Consider the following 19,284-nt stretch of genomic DNA (forward strand, 5'->3'; position numbering starts at 1 on the left):
CTGAGCTCTGCATCCCGCGTGTTCCGCCTCAGCCCGGCCCCGGTGGGAGCCCCGCTCACCTGGGACACGGTGGCATCGGGGCTACCGGGGAATGTCGCGCTCTCAGCTCTGGGAAAGCACGGGGATTCTGCTTTAGGGACTTCACCAAAGGCCACAAGCCCGCAGGAATTTCTGGTGGTTGGCACAGGACGGGCAGGAGCAGCGGGAGGACGGGGGCAGCGCATCCGCCCCGCGGGGCTCGCACGGTACCGATCCGCCGGGGCCGCGGCAGCGCCGGGGTTCGGGGGCCGATTGCACGGGTGGATTTAGGGCTTTAGCGCCGTGCCCCGTTCCCCGCCGGGGCGGAGGCGCTGCCGGGGCCGCCGGGGCGCCGGAGGGCGCTGGAAGCGCCGCGAACCCCGAGCGGCGCCGCTTCCGCCGGGCCGCGGCTGCTCCGGGCCGGCCCCGCTGAGCCCCGGGGCTGCAGCGCAGCCGGGAAGGGAACGGGGCTGGGGAGGGGCTCAGCCTGGAGCAAAGGAGGAGCCCCAGGGATCCTTTCCCTCTCTGGAATTCCCTGCCGGGAGGAGGCGGCCGGAGAGCTCGGGCTGTGCTTCGGGAACAGGGGCAGGAGCAGAGGGAGCGGCCCCAGGGCAGCTCAGGGTGGGCACCCGCAGGAGTTTCCCCGTGGAAAGGGGGAATTGGAACTGCCCTGGGAGGGTTGCAGTGCCCATCCCCAGGGCAGCTCAGGGTGGGCACAGCAGGAGTTTCCCCGTGGAAAGGGAGCTCGGGAATTGGAACTGCCCTGGGAGGGTTGCAGTGCCCATCCCTGGAGGTGGCACCTGGAGGTGGCACTGAGAGCTCTGGGCTGGGGACAAGGTGGGCATCGGGCACAGCTGGGACCCCATAGGCTGGGAGGTTTTTTCCAGCCTAAAGGATTTGGGGATTCTGTGTTTCTGCCCTCCCAGAGTCACATAAAGCACTGCCCTCAGTGCTGGCTGCTGCTGGAGGGGCTGCTCCATCCCTGGGCTCAGGGAATGCCCGGCTCTGCTGCAGGACTGGCACCCAGGGGTCCCACAGCCGCTCCTCTCCGTTCCAGGGCTCGGGATGGGTCCCACAGCCGCTCCTCTCCGTTCCAGGGCTCGGGATGGGTCCCACAGCCGCTCCTCTCCATTCCAGGGCTCGGGATGGGTCCCACAGCCGCTCCTCTCCATTCCAGGGCTCGGGATGGGTCCCACAGCCGCTCCTCTCCGTTCCAGGGCTCGGGATGGATTTCCTGACGCTGTTCCTGCTGTACCTGTGCTCCGTGCTGGCCGTCGCTGCCCTGCTGTGCCTCTGCTCGGGAAGGCAGGAGAGTTTCCTCACCAGGAGCGTCACCAGGGCCAGCCAGGTACAGCACTGCGCTTCCAGGCAGGGAATGAGAGCTGTCCTGCTGGTAATCTGCCCTGCTTTGCTGAGCTAAAATTAGTGCAACTGCTGTATTTGTTCGCAAAACAAAAAAAAAAACAACCAACCCGGTGTGTGTGGTCAGAGTGATAACATATAATTTATTTCATCCTGTTTTGATGTCTGCTCTCAAGGAGGTGAGATAGGAAGTAGAAATACGCTTCCTCTGAGATGGTTAAATCCTGCCCAAGCAGCTCGTAAAAATCATTTGGGTGTCCCAGCCCTGCCTGTGCCTGTCTGGGGTGAGGGTGGAGTTTCTCACCATGCCAGAAGTGCCTTCTTCACTAACACCACAACACAACTCGGGAAAATGCAATAAGAATCGGGCCCCAGGAATTTGCAGTTCTGTGGTGTTGCTGCTGTCATCGAGAGGAAAAAGGTGGGGGAGGTTTGAGGATTAAAATAGGGAGAGAATTATAAGTGGTGGCAGATATTTGAGGGAAAGCTCTTTAATGTGTGTACTAATGCTGCAGGCTCTTGTTCACTAAGAAAGAAGCAGGAATGAAGAGCTTTAAAAGAGGATTAAGAATTGGCATTTTATTGTAAAAATGGGGAATTGGGAAAGCACCAGTTCATTTTTCTGTCTGTTGGGCTGTGTCTGAATGAAAAGGAAAAAAAAAGAAAAGCTGTAATATTTCTGGAAGGTAAAGGATGAGAAAATTATCACTTAAATTGTAAATTATGTTTAATGCTGTTCACAGGAGTTCAGACAGACTTTTTTTATTACTGGTATTATACTTCCTTTTGGTTTATAGACACACTGTGCAGAGAAATTGATTTTTTTCCCCCATATCTTAATAGCTGCTGCTATGGAGTGTTTAAACAGCAGCAATTAAATTACTGCTGTGGTATGAAGCCATTGTCTGGAGGAATCCAATCAATACTTGTGCCTGGGAAATAAATACATGTGAATATAATCAATATTTCACCTGGGATATAAATACAGGCAATGCTAAATGTAAGGTCACCATAGTAGATAAATTATTATAAGACAAGGAGCAATAGAATGCAAACCCCAGAATATCAGAAGGGTCTGAAGCTCTTAGAGAGCATCCAGGGGATGGACATGGGGTGGTGAAGGGCCTGGAGGGGCCATGGAGGAGCAGCTGAGGGCACCTGGCTTTAGGCTGCAGAGTGCTGAGGTTTCCTGCAGGTTCTTTTCTGCTGGGTTGTGTTTCCTCTTACAGCACTTGGAAAATATCCTCTTTTTGCAAACATTCATCCCTCAAACCGCCGAGCTGAGACGCACCAGTTCACACCAAAATATTTAGCATCTTCTCAGCTCCACATATGCTTTTTGCCTCCTGGTCTTTCACTTCTGAGGCAAGAAGCTCTCACTGCATATTTTCCCTCGGTGTCAGCTCGAAATAGGCGCAGCCTCTCTAATTGCTGTGTTGCTATAGAGATGTGTCAGCTCAGAGCAGGCAATTCCTGCTATAGAGATCTGACAGAGCAGGCAATTCCTGCTACAGAGATCTGACAGAGCAGGCAATTCCTGTTACAGAGATCTGACAGCTCAGAGCAGGCAATTCCTGCTACAGAGATCTGACAGAGCAGGCAATTCCTGCTATAGAGATCTGTCAGAGCAGGCAATTCCTGTAACAGAGATCTGTCAGCTCAGAGCAGGCAATTCCTGCTATAGAGATCCGACAGCTCAGAGCAGACAATTCCTGCTATAGAGATCTGACAGCTCAGAGCAGGCAATTCCTGCTACAGAGATCTGTCAGAGCAGGCAATTCCTGCTACAGAGATCTGTCAGAGCAGGCAATTCCTGCTATAGAGATCTGTCAGAGCAGGCAATTTCTGTTACAGAGATCTGTCAGCTCAGAGCAGGCAATTCCTGCTATAGAGATCTGACAGAGCAGGCAATTCTGCTATAGAGATCTGTCAGAGCAGGCAATTCCTGCTGTAGAGATCTGTCAGAGCAGGCAATTCTGCTATAGAGATCTGTCAGAGCAGGCAATTCCTGCTTTAGAGATCTGACAGCTCAGAGCAGGCAATTCCTGCTATAGAGATCTGACAGAGCAGGCAATTCCTGTTACAGAGATCTGACAGCTCAGAGTAGGCAATTCCTGTTACAGAGATCTGTCAGAGCAGGCAATTCCTGTTACAGAGATCTGTCAGCTCAGAGCAGGCAATTCCTGTTACAGAGATCTGACAGAGCAGGCAATTCCTGCTATAGAGATCTGTCAGAGCAGGCAATTCCTGTTGCAGAGATCTGTCAGAGCAGGCAATTCCTGCTACAGAGATCTGTCAGAGCAGGCAATTCCTGCTATAGAGATCTGTCAGAGCAGGCAATTCCTGTTAGAGAGATCTGTCAGAGCAGGCAATTTCTGTTACAGAGATCTGTCAGCTCAGAGCAGGCAATTCCTGCTATAGAGATCTGTCAGAGCAGGCAATTCCTGCCATAGAGATCTGTCAGAGCAGGCAATTCCTGTTACAGAGATCTGACAGCTCAGAGCAGCCAATTCCTCAGGCACAGCCCTGCCTGGGAGACTCACTCCATGGGCAGGGGCAGTTCCTCCTTCAGCTGTGCTTGAAAGGACAATTAGACACGGAGCCATGGGGCTGGAGCTGCACAAACTGCATTTTGGGGGTTTGGCTGGCTCGTGGGGTTTTTTTCCCTCTCTTTTCTGGAGGCCACAAGCTTTATCCCTTTGCTTATCTCCCCCTGATCTGTCAGATGGGCTGATGGAGCATATTGTAGCTGGGGAATTGCTCAGTTCTATCCCCTGCTTAACCCAGCCCCACCCCACACCCAGCCTAAGCTCCTTAGAACTTTCACACATTAACCCAGATATGTTTGTTTGGGCCTGGGGGGCTCCCAGGAGTGCAGAACCTCAGTCCCCTGTGGAAAGCCCCAGGAGCATTCCTGCCTCTCTTCCTTCTTCATGCAAAGGGGGCTCAGGCACGGGAACTGCCCAGGGAGGTTTGGGGTCCCCATCCCTGGAGGTGGCACTCAGAGCTCTGGGCTGGCACAAGGTGGGGATTGGGCACAGGTTGGACTCCAGGAGCTTGAAGGGCTTGCCCAGCATTCTGTGACTCTGTGTGTTATGGCTGGACTTCATGGTCTTGAAGGTCTGTCCCACCTTTGATTCTGTGGTGAGAAGCTCCTGAAAAGGAGCCTCCTCCCCAGTGCTGGGGCTGTGCAGGTCCAGAGCTGAGGGATGAGGGACTTTGTCTTCAATCTGAGCTGGCCCCGAGGCAGCAGTGATGGCCAGGTAACATTTCCTGCCATTTCCTTCATTTCCTCAGGTGTTGTCCCTGGTGATCCCCAGCCAGCTGCAGACAGTGACACAGCAGGCAGTGCACAGGCTCTTCCACACAAGGTATTGCACTTCCATGCCTTTGGCATTCGTTTTTACTCTGATTTCTGGTTACTGTTGGGATCTCCTGCCACCACCAGAGCTCTCAGTACTATCCTTAGGTATTCTGTCTCCATTTGGGATGCCTGTCAGGATTCCAGATTCCCTTTGAGGTTTGCCACCCTGCTGTCTCTGCCTCCCTTGCTCGTTGTTAGGAGGGTGGTGCCCTGAAATATTGGAACATATTGACAAACGAAGATAATGTGGCTCAGTAACAGATGTTGGTCACACTGGTGGGATCCTGCATCCCCACAGGAATTAGCACAGCCTCTGTGGCAGCTGCAGATGGAGTCAGACAGACTCTGTCTCCATCCTCGCCCTCAAATCCCATTAGTGTGGGTGTCCAGGTGGCTGAGGGGGAAGCTGCTGGCAGCCTGCTGGATTCAGGTGCATTTTGTGTGTCTGTAAACTCTGGTGCCTCAGGAAGGATTTAAATACTTTTTCTCTGGGGACAGCAGCTCGCTGTGACAGTGACTGCTGTAGATCTGCAGCTGTGTTGTGGGTGCTGGGGTGGTTTTGTGCCTGCTCTGCTGATGCTCTGCTCTAACACAGCCTGAGACAGAGAGGTGGCACTGCCAGAGGTGCTGGGGGCACTGGGATTCTCCACATACTCTGGAACTGGTGCTCACTGCCCACCTCCTGCCACCCTTATTGCCTACAGCTGGTTATATTATTGCAGAGTTTTAAAGATTATTTTCTTTGCTTTCAGAGTAGCAAATGTCTTCTGGCAGAATGTTCTGTGGCCTATTGCTGTGGCATATTTTGTCAGCAGCAAGTGATTATAGGACTTTGTACTGACAGGGAAAAAATCCAAAGTACATGTGAATAAAGCAGGGAATTTAGCTGACATATTTAGAGGAGCATATGTGGGAAGAAGAGAAGGAGAAGCCAGTGGATGGAGAAAACACTATTAATATGCAATCCAAGCTGGCCTGAAAACCTAAAAGAGGTGTCTCCTTGCATTTGGAAAGTCTTTGATCACCTCTGAGTGTACTTGACCTGTTAATCAGGATGCTGAGTATTAACCAGACTGTCCCCTTTCCTCGGCAGGAGCTGTTTGTTTGTGGTCCTGCACGTAGCCCTGCAGGCTGCAGTGTTTGGGGAGTACACCTGGGAGGTGTTTGTGTACTGCTGGGAGCTGCAGTTCCACCTGCTCCCGCTGCTCCTGCCCTACCTGCTGCTGGCTGCCAACCTGGGCTGCTTCCTGCTCTGCTCCCGGGCCAACCCTGGTGAGATCACACCCCTGCTCTTTGAAAACAGAAAAGAAAATTGCTAGAAATCCCATGGTTTGGTTCTTTTTCTGGTCCCTTTGGCAGGTACAGTGACACAATCCAACGCTGCATCCCTGGCTAAGGTTTATGCCTATGATGGGGTGTTGTTCCAGAGAGGCCTCGTGTGTCCCACCTGCACCCTGGAGAAACCAGCCAGGTCCAAGCACTGCAGTAAGGATCTGAAATTCCTTGATAACCGTGGCAGTAAGAGCTTCCCAAAGGAATTGTCCCCCAGGAGCTGCAGTTCCCACTACAGCTGTTCTGTTCCCAGCTCAGTGCTCACAGGGCTGGGTTTGTTTTCCTGGGGTCCCAGGTCACAGCTGCATTTGCCCATCCCTGGAGCTTGTTGGGTGCTGTTTCTTCTCACAGAAATTACCAGTTCTGAGGGATAATTCAGGGTCAGGAACAGCTGAGCTTGTGAGCAGCTGGAATTGAAATTAAAAATTGTCACCTGTCAGGAGCTCAGATCAGGATTTTCTGTTTCATAGTCACAGAACCCTGTAATGGTTTGGGCTGGGAGGGATCTTTAAAGGCCATCTCATGTCAGCCCCTGCCAGGGCAGGGACACCTTCCCCTAGCCCAGGGTGCTCCGAGCCCTGCCAGCCTGACCTGGAGCACTGCCAGGGATGAGAAGTCCACCACTGCTTTTTATCATCTAAAATAAAGGTGGGAGCTCCAATCTCTGCCTTTCAGGTGCTTTGCCAGGCAGTAGTGTCAGAGAAACCAAAGTCTTGGAGCTGCAGTCTGAGTGAATAAAAGAGGAAATGGAATATGTTGTTTTTCTTAGGATCCGCAATTGAATTTATTTGCTTCAAAAGCTGCCAGCTAAACCCCGACTGCAACTCCCACGTATTTCCAGCTTAAAAAACACCTAAAGATCCAACTGCTTACTTAAAAACCAAGTGCCAAGATCTCAGAATCTCTGCTGCTCAGAGTGACTCTGAGATGTGTACAAGCCTCTTTGTCCCAGCCCGGCAGTCGAAGGAGTCAGGATTCCTCTGTTCTTGTTCTCAAGGTTGTTTATTATTTCATATCTATAACATTCCTTCTCCAACCTGCCCTAGGTCTGTCTGGCAGGTCGGTTGAGGCACACTGGTGTTATCTTTTATACGAAAAACTCCGTGTGCATTATTTACCATAACTTCCCAATACCCATCACCTATGTTAGACAGTGAGCTTCTACTGTAAACCAATCTAAAAGTGCCAACATCACCCAGAAGATGGAGGCTAGGAAGAAGGACAGGGTACACCCAAATTCCTCCCTCTTGGGACCCCATTCTAAAAACCTCAAAAACCCGTTTTTCACCCTGTGACAAACTAACTATTATTCTACTTAAACTTTCTTGACTGGTAATTGTTCATATAAAGGTGGGAATTTGCTCCATGGGTCAAGATCAAAGGCCCAGGGGTCTTGGGCTCTGTGCCAAGGCCTCGGAGCCCCCAGGCAGGGGCTGGAGCCACGCAGGGCACTCAGAGGAATTTCCTGGGTTCTGACACCGGGGCTCTTGCTTTGCCCCTGCCTCCTGGAGGCGTGTGCAGGACGTGTGTGCACCGCTTTGACCACCACTGCGTGTGGGTGAACAACTGCATCGGCGCCGGCAACGCGGGCGTGTTCCTGCTCTACCTGCTGTCCCTGGCGGCCACCGCCGCCGCCGTGGCTGCTGTCACCGCCGCCCTCCTCCTCCAGGTGCTGCTGCTCTCCAACGCCATGCACGGCACCTACCTGGATGCCCAGGGGCAGGAGCAGCCCGTGGGGATCGCCCTCCTCGTTCAGGTCAGTGCTGGACAATGTCCTGGCTTGCACTTTGCTGTCAGGAGCCACCTCCTGTTCCCCCAGCACGGGGACAGACTGCAGGGTTTGGGGACAGACTGCAGGGTTTGGGGCAGACTGCAGGGTGTTGGGACAAACTGCAGGGTTTTGGGGCAGACTGCAGGGTTTTGGGGATAGACTGCAGGGTTTTGGGGACAGACTGCAGGGTTTGGGACAGACTGCAGGGTTTGGGACAGACTGCAGGGTGTTGGGACAAACTGCAGGGTTTTGGGACAGACTGCAGGGTGTTGGGGACAGACTGCAGGGTGTTGGGACAAACTGCAGGGTTTTGGGGACAGACTGCAGGGTTTTGGGGCAGACTGCAGGGTTTGGGGACAGACTGCAGGGTTTTGGGGATAGACTGCAGGGTTTTGGGGACAGACTGCAGGGTGTTGGGACAGACTGCAGGGTTTTGGGGATAGACTGCAGGGTTTTGGGGACAGACTGCAGGGTGTTGGGACAAACTGCAGGGTTTTAGCTGTTTTATACACATAAATAGATTTAGAAAACTGCCACTGCTGCATACTTTAGAAATGGGGGGGTTTTCTCACAGCACTTCCCATCCCACAGGTTCCTGTCTCCAGGATCTGTCACTCGGCAGATCTGGTTCATAGAGAAGGAATTTCCATTCCAGTGACTAGCTGATGTAGGAAAGTTTAGGAAACAGCTGAGAGTCCCTGAGGTACCTTGTGGAGGTGCTAAAGCAGGACACCCCCCTGGAATGCAGATACAGTCCCACCTGCCCATGGATGTGCGTTCCAGCTGGGGCTGTGCAGTGCCCGTGGGATTCAACCCTCCTCCATTTTAACTTCTCTCTTTCTCTGCAGCACCTTTTCTTGACTTTCCCTAGGATTGTCTTCATGCTGGGGTTTGTCATCCTGCTCACACTGGTCCTGGGGGGATACTGCTCCTTCAGTCTGTATTTGGCCCTCACCAACCAGACCACCAACGAATGGTGCAAATCTCGAAGATTTGGGGGCTCCCCCCATCTCCCCTCGCAGCCTCGTGACAGACCCCTTGTCTATAAAAACATCTATTCCAAAGGGATCTGGAGGAATTTAAAGGAAATCTTTAGCCCTCCTACCGTGTTGGAAAGGAAGAAGAAAACATGAAGATACTCTTGTTTCTTTGGGCATTTATTTTCTAAGACTTTAGTTCAGCAGTGGGCTTGGCTGCCCCAGGCAGATTGTGGAACAAGATTCTGGAACTGCAGGTTTGGAACTGATTTGGAACAAGATTACTGCAGAATTCACATATTGGTGCCCCAGCAGAGCATCACTGGAGGTCCCTCCCTCAGGGAGACTCGGGGCCAGCTCAGTCCTGGCCCCTGAACACAGGGATATGATTCATCTTCCCAAAGTGAATCTTTCTCTCTGGGAAGGGCTAGCACAGAGCTCCTGTGAATTTTGAGGAAGCAGCATCTTTCTGTATCTTTCTCTGGGAAACAATTAACCCATGACTGTTAACAATGACTACAACAGGTTGTGTGTATTGAGCTGAAAGAACGATTTCTGCCAGGATCTTACCTGCAGAATCCATGTCCTACTGCAGCTTTGGAGCACTAACTTCAGGAAAGAAATTAAAGTGTCCCTGTTCACCTCTCCTTCCAGAAATTCTTCCGAGTATAATAGAAGAGAAATTGGAAAAAAAAAAGTAGTAAGAACTTTAAATAATTTTATTTTTAAAAATGTATTTATTTACATGCCAAATCTGTACAATATGCAATCAAAAATCCGTATATGGTTTAAAAAACCAAATTCCTATACAATATGGCTTTCCAGCCCCCAGGCTGGCTCTCAGAGCAGTCTGGCTGGCATTGCAGGGTAGAATGATGCATTCACAGACCAGTACATAAGGCTACTTGTCCAGGATACCAAAAAAAAGTAGAAATACTGCAGTACCGTGCCTTGGGAGGCCTGAAGGAGTGAGGTTAAAGGCATGAGAGTGTTTCAGTGGTGCTCAACACACACCACAACTCCTTAGGTTTGGTTTTCTCAACTTCTTTTAAATGCATATATTTCAATAATCCCTTGTGAGACCCCCACATACTTGCTACACTTTCTGAATCCTTCTAAAAACCAGAGCACTGCTGTCCCAATGACAGGCAGAGGGGGCTGATTCCCAAAGGATCTTCCTTGATTCGAGGCTGCTGTACAGAATACTGAGTGCCACTTGTGACCTGTCAGTCTCCTCGGGGTGACCAGGCCAAGGGTTTAACTCCTGGAATTGGTTTTACACTGAGAACACCTTGGGCCTGCCCCGTCCTATCCTGTTTTAGACCCGCACTATCCCGTTTTAGACCTGTCCTATCCCATTTCAGGCCTATCCTGTTTCAGACCTGTCCTATCCCGTTTTAGACCTGCACTCTCCCCTTTTGGGGGCCTGTGCTGGCCCCTGAGCGTTCCCCTGGCTCTGCGAGCAGCCCCAGCGCCCGGGCGTGCAGCTCCCCTCCCTCACACGATCACGGTTTGCACCTCCACGTCTCCCTCCTGCGCGGCGATGACGAACTCCCCGGCGTGCTCCATGATCTCGATGTCCTCGGAGGCCACCATGGTGACGGTGGCCTCCTGCGCGGCCAGGCCGCCGTCGGTGGCCAGCACGGCGCCGTCGCCGATGGCCGAGGCCAGGGTCATGGCCACCTGCTCGGTGAGGCTCTCGGGCGTGGCGATGGTGATGGTGTCGGCGGCGTCGGCGGCCGCGCCGCCCTCAGCCACGGTGACGTTCTGCACGATGATCTGGTGGCCCGAGTTGGCCTGGTTCACGATCTGCTGCACCACCTTCATGATGTGGCTGTCCACCTGCCGGGGGACAGGGGCTGCAGTGACACTGCTGCACTGACTGACAGGAGCAGCTCCAGCTGCTCACCCTACAAACACACTCTGCCATGTGTCACCCCTCCTGTCACCCAAGGACTGCCTTACCTCGTGTCTTGTTCCCTCTATTATTTCAGTAGCTTCACTGGTCTCCATGTCTTCGGTAGAAGTCTGGAAGACAAAATAAGATTATTCCCTTTTGAGGTTCTTACAAAAAGAATTTTATCACCAAGATGCAATTCACTTTTACACAAGCCTTTGTGTTCCCCTCGCATGCAGTAGCTACTCCAAAGACAACTCCTTGACATTCCCTCCCAATCCCATTATCAGCAACTACTTAAAATGAATGCACAATGTTCACAAATAACTGAAAGAGAAAGTCCTCCCTCAGCAGGATTTGGCCACACAGCAGATTTTTCTCCTACTGGAGAATCTCCTACAGCACTCAATAACTGAGCTGTGTTACCCTGCTGGGATGAGAACTGGCTCTGTGTGACAGAGGGGAGACAGTGAAATGCAGAATTCATTGCTTTTGGCAGCCTCTGTTAGAAACAACAGAGATTATCTGGGACAAAGTAAGATAAATAGAAATGGGAGAAAATAGGAGGGAAAGCTGAAGCAAGCTTGTGAGGACTTAAAATCTGGTGTGGTCAGAAGTTCTCAGGCTCAGCCTCCTGGCACACACAGCACATTGGGAAGGGTGGGGAAGCTCCAAGTGCTCTCCTTCCAAACAAGGCTGATCCCACTGGCCCCTCGGGCCATGCAGGCAGGGCAGAGCCTGCTCTACCTCCTCCCAAAAGCCTGGAGCAGGAACGTGAACAACTGCAGAGTTTTCCCTGCCCAAAGGCTGTGCTCAGTTCCCAGAGAGCAGGCTGGCTGCCCCTTCTCACCTCGATGATGTACTCCTGGGTGTCTGCCACCACTGAGGAGAACTCCACCAGAACTGTGTGCGGGTCTTCTGAAAGGACTGTGGCTGCCAAGTTGTCAGCAGACTGACTCTCCTCTGACACCATCACTTCTTCCACATCCTTCATAGCAAGGAGGCAGCCACCTGCATGGAATTCCAGAAAAACATCATTTTTTGTGTCCATCTCCAGTAGCAGCTGGAAGGTGCTAAGCAGCAGCAGCAAGGGGATGCCATGGATGAGTGACCAGTGCCACCTGAGGGGCTCCTGACCCACCAGGACAAGCCAAGGAACAGCCCAGGAGAGTCCCTGTGACACCAGGAGCAGAGCAGCTCTCCAGTGCAACTCCCAACACCACGTGGGTAAATGCAGGTGGTAAAACCACTTAGGGTTTTCAAGCCATGTGTGAAGAACATACAGGAAGAATTTGGGTATATTTTAAATCATTGATCTTTTCTGCTGATACATCTCAATATCTCCTATAAAAGTCCACTTTTTCCTCCAGTAAACTTCTATTATTCCTTTGGAATAACACCGTCAGCACTGCTGAAGAAGTCTGGAAATCCCTGCTTAGGAGCTAAAGGAGCAGCAAGCCCAGTGCAACTAATCCCACCAAACCAGATTATTGGTCAGAACTTTACCCAGACATTTCCTTCCCAGCACATGCCCACTCCCATGTGAGTCATTAGATCCACAGAATTCATGGCATGACTAGGTTGGGAGACCTTAAAGATCATGGAGTCCAACCCAGCCCCAACACCTCAACTAAACCCTGGCACCCAGTGCCACATCCAGGCTTTTTTTAAAACACATCCAGGGATGGTGACTCCACCACCTCCCAGGCAGACCATTCCATTACTTTCTGTAAAAACCTTTTTCCTAATATCCAACCTGTACTTCCCTTGGTGCAGCTTGAGACTGTGTCCTCTGGCTCTGTCGGTGGCTGGGATCCACCCTCAGCACCATTCCCAGCCTGGCCAGCTCAAGCCCAGGGCAGCCCAGCCGTGCTCACCTTTGGTTCTGAGGTGCCTGTTGAGGGTGCCGTGCTCGGCGAAGCCGCGGCCGCACTTGTAGCACTTGAAGGGCTTCTCGCCGGTGTGGTGGCGGATGTGGCGCACCAGGGAGCCCTTCTCCCGGAAGCCCCGGCTGCAGAACTGGCACACATAAGGTTTATCCTCCAGGTGGGTACGGAAATGCACCTGCTGGGCATTCTGCACGCACAGGGAGGCAAGGCAAGCGCTCAGAGAGGACACGGCCAACTCACGGACGCGGGGTTTTGCTGCCAGGGTGCAACTCAATGTCTTTTATAGGAGGATTTTCCTGGGTGGTGGTTTAGGAATGGTACTTCCCAAGCCAGCGTTCACACCAGGACTCACCAAATTTATGAGGCACTCACTTGCTCCCCCTCTCCCTCTCCCCCTCCCCTTGCAGTGGGCTGGAGAGGAGAATTGGAGGCACAAAAGGTGACGATCATGGACTGAGATAAGAACAATTTACAGAAACACAAATAAGATAAAAAAACACTACTGATGACAGAGGGTACAAGAAAGAGGTGAGCAACTGACCTGCCCTGATAATAGACAGAAGGAACCCCTTTCCCCCACACTAGAATGTTCTGGCCATGCACCCTCCTGGCTACTGCAAAAATTAACCTCATCCTGGCCAGAACTGGGACACTGTTATTACATATTTGTTCCACACATGAAGGAACAGTTTCTTTAGAAATGTGATGGTTTTACAAAGACCGTCCTTCTTTTGCCCACTAAACCAAAACATCTTTCTGGAGTTTCAGCTCACAGAATCACTGAATGGTTTAGGTTGGAAAGAACCTTAAGGAACATCTTGTTTGACCCCCCTGCCATGGGCAGGGACACCTTTCACTATCCCAGGTTGCTCCAAGTGCTGTCCAACCTGGCCTTGGACACTTGCAAGGATGGAGCATCCACAGCTTCTCTGGGCTATAAGAGGCAGGGAGCTCTTTGAGGAGCAAAGCCTCCTGCCCTCTGCCAAAGCCTGGTGTCACAGACATATTTTATGAAAAATCCTTTCGTTAGATCTTTTCTCCTGAGAAGCCTCAGAAATGAAATGTAAACAATAATTATCTGCTGCTGTGGAATGCAACAGGTGCATCTTTGATTGGTCTCACATGGCTGTTTTTAATTAATGGCCAATCACAGTCCAGCTGTCTCAGACTCTCTGGTCAGTCACAAGATTTTATTGTCATTCCTTTCTTTTCTATTCCTTGCTAGCCTTCTGATGAAATTCTGTCTTCTACTCTTTTAGTATAGTTTTAGTATATAATTTTCTTCTAATATAATATTTATCATAAAATAATAAATCAGCCTTCTGAACATGGAGTCAAGACTCTCATCTCTTCCCTCGTCCTGGGACCGCTGCGAACACAACCACAGAGGAGCAGCCACAGCTTCTCTGAGCTCCTAGAGGAGCAAAGCCTCCTGCCCTGTGCCACAGCCTGGCTCTGGGGGGGCCGTGAGGAGGTTGGTGAGGGGGGCCCACCTTTGTCTTGTAGCGCTTGCCGCACTTGGGGCAGGCGTAGGGCCGCTCGTCCGAGTGCACGCGCCGGTGCCCCTTGACGTGGGCTATGGTCTTGTAGAGCTTGCCGCACTCCCCGCAGCGGAAGCGCCGCTCGTTCACGTGCACCTCCTGGTGCTTCTTCAGCAGGTAGCCCTTGGTGAACTCCTTGCCACACTCCTCGCACTTGAAAGGTTTGTACTCTAGAGAGACACGGAGAAAAAGGTGTGGTTGATCCAGGGCAACCTGCAGCACAAGGAGCTGGTACGGGTGGAACTGAATTGTCACAAAAAGCACAACCTGGAGAAGGGGAGGAATTGTATTGTCAAGCACGTGTGTGGGCGTTCACAGAACCCCACAATAGCTGGGGTGGGAAGGGACCTCTGGGGATCATCCAGTGCAGCCCCCTGGCCAGGCAGGGTCACCTGGAGCAGGTGACACAGGAACGTGTCCAGGTGGGTTTGGGAGACATCCAACCTTCAACCAGGGAGGCTCCTCACCCTCCCTGGGCTCTGCCATGCCAGGGCTCTGCTCTTTCCTCTATCATGGAAAGAGGTTCTTCCTCATATCAGGGTGGAACTTGTGTTTTAGTTTCTGGCCACTGCTCCTCATCCTGTCACCAAACAGAGTCTGGCACCATCCTCTGATACCCTGGGAGGGATTTGTATGGATTGAAGGGATCCCCTCTTAGCCTTCCCTTCTCCAGACTGACCAGGCCCAGCTCCTGCAGTCTCTCCTCATCAGAGGAGCTGTACCCAGCTGAGGTGGCTGAGCCACAGCTCGTGTCACACAGCAGCCCTGGCAGCCCTTTACCTGTGTGACTCTTGCTGTGAGTTTCCAGGGCAGCAGCTTCATTGAAGGCTTCATTACAGTGAGAGCAAATGTAACGTTTGTACCCGTTGGTTCTTTCTGCAGGCGTCTGCTGGAGAGAAAATGGGAAAACTGCTTTTCTTTTTTTGGACACACCTAACTGGTGTATCCAGTTAGGACTGCTACCCAAATTCCCAACTAAACACTCAGCTTTGACAGGAAAGAGATCTCTGTTGTGAAAAGAGACAGCACATGTGTGAAAGAACATTTCCCTTAAATCATGCCTGCACAATGTAACTCTAAAACCTGACACAAAGCCACAGGCACAGGGAGACATACATGAGGACAACAGTGCTGCCCACAACCAAATACAGACAAGGAAAGTTAAAAAATTAATGTGTTGATGGAACACAAACATACAGCCTCTGCTCCTTCCACTTTAACACTCTGCTCCACACATGGCTCCTCTTCTACTTCCACCCCTTTGTTCTGCAGCTCTTCTGGAGCAGCTGCCACAGGTTCATCCAGCTTCTGCACCTCCTCCAGAGGCACTCTCTCGATGACAATCCCTGAATTCCTCATGGCCTGCCTCAGCAGGTTCTCACTGTTCACTTCCCCCACGCAGGGCAGCTCCTCGGGATGCGGCTGCTGCAGGAACAAAGAGAGGTTGGGCACAGCAAACCCACAATGTTTTACAGCAACACTGCTGCGAGTGCCACTCTGTCTGCAGTGCCCAGTGCTGTGCTACAGGGCTGAAAGATCAGCCAGGGAATACCTTGGGGTGAGGAGGAGGATGAGGTGGATCTGCACCCTGGCAACCCAAGGGATGACAAGCCCAGAAGGAAACCAACCAAAGGAACCCCTTCATTCCACACTCAGATTCACTGTCAGTACCCTAGACACCTCTGCTCTGAGGTGAAACATTCTTTGTGTAAAACATACAGAGGGTGCTTGAATCAAACAACACTCACATCTGCCTCCAGGGGCTTTGCATCCACCACAGGCAGTTCCTGCATCTGGACATGGACCTCGTGGAGCACGTTGCCTTTTGCATCTGTCACGAAGTGGATGACAGGGGAGGCCTCGATGGATTCGCTTGCTATGGAGGACACCACGTCTGTGGTGGAGCTGCAGGGTCCTGCAAGAAATGAACCACGTGGGGAAATGCAGCCCTCAGCAACTCCCTGCCTTAGAGCACAAGGTGCCTGTTAACACCACCTTTGTACCAGATTCTCAAACACTCTTGAGTTCACAGCCAGCTTCAAGGTAATAATTTGCTCTATAAATTACTTTTTTCTGGTATAAAAAATATAAATTCAAAACCATGAGATTATTTCTTATCATGAAATGTTTGGGTTGGAAGGGACCTTAAAGCCCATCCAGTTTCAACCCCTGCCATGGGCAGAATCACCTTCCACCATCTCAGGCTGCTCCAAACCCTGTCCAATCTGCCCTTGGACACTGCCAGGGATCCAGGGGCAGCCACAGCTGCTCTGGACACCCTGTGCCAGAAGGAATTTCTATTCCAAGTGCTGTGAGGGTTTGGCTTTATCAGACAGGAGGCAGGTCCAGGCAGCATCACTGACCTGATGGCAGATCATCTTTGTTGACAACTATTTCTTTGGTCATGTTGAAACGGATTTTTTCAGTGCAAGGTGTCAGAGATTTAAGGTGCCGAGTCAAAGCTCCCGATTCCCGGAAGCTTTTCCCACATTTCTTGCATTTGTAAGGTCTTTCATCTGGAAATGACAAGATTCAAAACAAGCATGTTAAAGCCAGCACTGCCAGGATCAGCTCTGTGTTACAGGCTGAAGAATATGTTCAGCTTTCTACAGCACATGACTGTGCCTATCCCAGAACCTTCCACTGCTTCCCAGTACCCCAAAAGCTGGGGAGCTCAATGGTCTCAGCTCAGCAAAACATGGGAAGCAGCAAGGAATTCCACTGGAAGGCAAAAAGACAACCACAGACAGCTCCAGTGACAAGGAGCTCTTATTTGGAAGAACTCTTACCCGTGTGCCGCCGATGGTGTCGGATCAGAGACCCCTTTGTCCTAAAGGAAGTCCCACAGAGTTTACACTCATAGTCCTTCCTGCTGCTGTGAGTGATCATGTGAGCTTTGAGGATGCTGGCCTAGGGAAAGAATTTCCAAAAAGTTTAAAGATTTTACATTTTAGCTGTAAAGAACAACAAGGCTCCTTGTGAAGGCAGAACTTCCCTCTGGGAAGGGCAGGCAGTAAAGCACACTGCTACTGAGTCTTGGGAGCTCTTATAATGTTCACAGCCAGCCTAAAAGGCTCGCTAACCCCCAGCAGCAGAGGGGATACTCACAGTTTTAAATGTCTTCTGGCACAGCTCACACACGTATCGCCCCTCCTTGTTCACCTGCAGCTTGACCTTCGTCACCTCACTGGAACTGTCCTGCTCCTCACTGACCTCCCCATCCACGTGGCCATTCGGGTTCTCAAACACATGTTCTCCTGCTACAACGACCTCTTTGATGTGCCCACTGCCTGGGAAAAGGTGGGGACACAGTTGGCTTCTTTACAGGACAACAAACCATCCACTGTTTCAGTATTTCACCCAGGAAAAGGAGAAAAGATATTTTAAACCTGCCACTCGAGTCTTTGCAACCTTCTCATTATGGCAGCATAAAATGGGCACTTCTGGAACAGAGTTCAACATCTAATTTATATTAATTAGTTGTATTAATTAAGTTGAAGGAAGGTAGGTTTAGAATAGACATTGCAAAGGAATTGTTCCCTGTGAGGGTGGGCAGGCCCTGGCATAGGTGCCCAGAGCAGCTGTGGCTGCCCCTGGCAGTGCCTGAGGCCAGCTTGGACACTGGGGCTTGGCGCAGCCTGGGATGGTGGAAGGTGTCCCTGCCATGGCAGGGGGTGGCACTAGGTGGGCTTTAAGTTCCCTCTCAACCCAGCTCATCCCATGACTATTCCATGGCTCTGATGAGAGAGGATTGCAGAGCTGGCCCAGGGCTGCCTCCCAGAGCTCTGCAGGAACAGCCCCAAATCCCAGTGACACAGAGGTGTCACCCACCCAGCCACAACCCAAAGCCATCCAAAGAGGTCACAGATGAGGGAACAGTACCAGACCCCCTGGGGGTGCCAAGGCACCCCAGAGCTCACCTACGATGGCCGAGGCGTTGCTGATCTCCTCTGCAATGGAAGATGCTTCAACAACAATGTGAGCAACAGTGATGGACTCCTCGACAGCAGGAACCACCTGCTGGCACAGAGCACCTTTCAGCAGGCAGGCCCTGCTTGCCTGAGCACGCAGCTCCCTCCCCTCCAACCCAACAGACCGTTGCATCCTCATTATTTCCAGCCCCGGCTGGGAGAGGCCGCTGTCACCTTTTGTCCTTCGTGGCCGAGGAGCCCGGAGAGCGGGTCGGGAGGGCGCTGGCAGCCCTTCTGCAGCTTGTGCTGCACGAACTCCTGCAGGGAGCTGAACTCCGAATGGCAGCGCCCGCACTTGTGCACGTCATCCTCGTCTGCGGGGAAAGCGCCGTCAGCGGGGCCGGCACACGGGACACGGCCGGGGACAGGGCCGAGGGACCGGGCGCTCGGTGTATCCCCGCTCCCTGCCCCCGGATCCCGTCCCGAGCAGCTCCCCAGCCCCTCCGGCACCGGCATACACCCGGCCTCGCCGCTCGCCCGGGGGATGCTGGAGGGGAGCGGGGCGATCCCGGCCGAGGCACACCGAGACCCGTCCGCCTCCCGCCCCGCGGGCAGTACCGGCCCGGCCCCCTCACCCAGCGGGCCGCGCCGCCCCCAGGCCTGGCAGTGCCGGCCGGGGCCCCGTGAGGGCGGTACCTTGCTCACCGAAGGGCGGCGGGAGGCCGATGAGGGCGGCGGGGGAGGCGACGGGCGCGGGGGGCCCGGAGCCCGCGCCCCGGCCTGGCCCGGCCGCTCCTGCCGTAAGCGCCGCCGGCCCCGCGCCCGTTGCCATCGCGGCCCCCGTGTCGCAACGCGCCGCAAGATGGCGGCTTTACGGCCGTGTCGTCATAACAACGGGACGGGGCTCGGCGGGGAACGCGCCAGCCGCGCGGGGGTTCCGGGCGTCGGCGGGCGGTGTCGGAGCACGGTCTCTCCGCCGCTCCCGGTGACCGCCGGGCTCCGAGCCCCGGTGGAGCGGAGTCCGGGCAGTTCCCGAAGAGTTACCGCGGAGTTGCCTAACGCGTTACCGAACGAGCGCCGGGGCACCCTGGCCAATAGCAGCGCGCGGGGGGCGGGCCCTCGGGACGGGCGGCCAATGAAAGCGCGGCGCGGCGGGCGCCATCGGCGGCGACGAGCGGGAGGACGGGGAGGGGCACCGGGCGCCGGCTCCCGGCGGGGAGGG

At 53.0% G+C, this 19,284-nt stretch overlaps 2 protein-coding genes across 14 annotated transcripts; one reads left to right on the forward strand and one right to left on the reverse strand.

Annotated features, from left to right (window-relative positions):
- The first annotated feature begins 118 nt into the window (after window positions 1–118).
- ZDHHC4 (zinc finger DHHC-type palmitoyltransferase 4) lies at window positions 119–9,471 on the forward strand. Of its 6 annotated transcripts, none has more exons than XM_071444826.1 (7): window positions 119–245; window positions 1,076–1,366; window positions 4,678–4,751; window positions 5,838–6,016; window positions 6,104–6,229; window positions 7,588–7,832; window positions 8,696–9,471. In XM_071444826.1, the coding sequence occupies exons 2-7, from the start codon at window positions 1,124–1,126 to the stop codon at window positions 8,978–8,980; spliced, it is 1,152 nt and encodes a 383-aa protein (XP_071300927.1). In that variant the 5' UTR covers window positions 119–245; window positions 1,076–1,123; the 3' UTR covers window positions 8,981–9,471. The 6 variants fall into 6 exon arrangements, with proteins under 6 accessions (XP_071300927.1, XP_071300930.1, XP_071300931.1 ...); XM_071444829.1 differs by having other exon boundaries at window positions 121–245; window positions 1,236–1,366; XM_071444831.1 differs by lacking the exon at window positions 119–245 and adding an exon at window positions 412–639.
- Window positions 1,940–19,130, reverse strand: E4F1 (E4F transcription factor 1). 8 transcript variants are annotated; one of them, XR_011681866.1, is made up of 16 exons: window positions 18,759–19,130; window positions 18,297–18,436; window positions 18,072–18,168; window positions 17,260–17,441; window positions 16,941–17,061; window positions 16,515–16,667; window positions 15,900–16,066; window positions 15,349–15,576; window positions 14,932–15,040; window positions 14,104–14,321; window positions 12,599–12,797; window positions 11,572–11,732; window positions 10,790–10,852; window positions 10,343–10,666; window positions 9,395–9,483; window positions 1,940–2,020 (listed from the first exon to the last, which is right to left on the reverse strand). XR_011681866.1 is itself a non-coding variant. In XM_071444814.1 (15 exons), exons 1-15 carry the CDS (start codon window positions 18,892–18,894, stop codon window positions 9,463–9,465), a joined length of 2,319 nt encoding a protein of 772 aa, XP_071300915.1. In that variant the 5' UTR covers window positions 18,895–19,130; the 3' UTR covers window positions 8,987–9,462. The 8 variants fall into 8 exon arrangements, 6 of the variants coding, with proteins under 6 accessions (XP_071300915.1, XP_071300917.1, XP_071300918.1 ...); XR_011681867.1 differs by lacking the exon at window positions 1,940–2,020 and adding an exon at window positions 8,987–9,305; XM_071444814.1 differs by lacking the exon at window positions 1,940–2,020 and having other exon boundaries at window positions 8,987–9,483.
- Window positions 19,131–19,284: the final 154 nt, after the last annotated feature.

The sequence above is a fragment of the Agelaius tricolor genome, unplaced genomic scaffold, assembly GCF_023055355.1.
Source record: "Agelaius tricolor isolate 1412-34295 unplaced genomic scaffold, bAgeTri1.0.p SCAF_19, whole genome shotgun sequence".
Taxonomy (NCBI): domain Eukaryota; kingdom Metazoa; phylum Chordata; class Aves; order Passeriformes; family Icteridae; genus Agelaius; species Agelaius tricolor.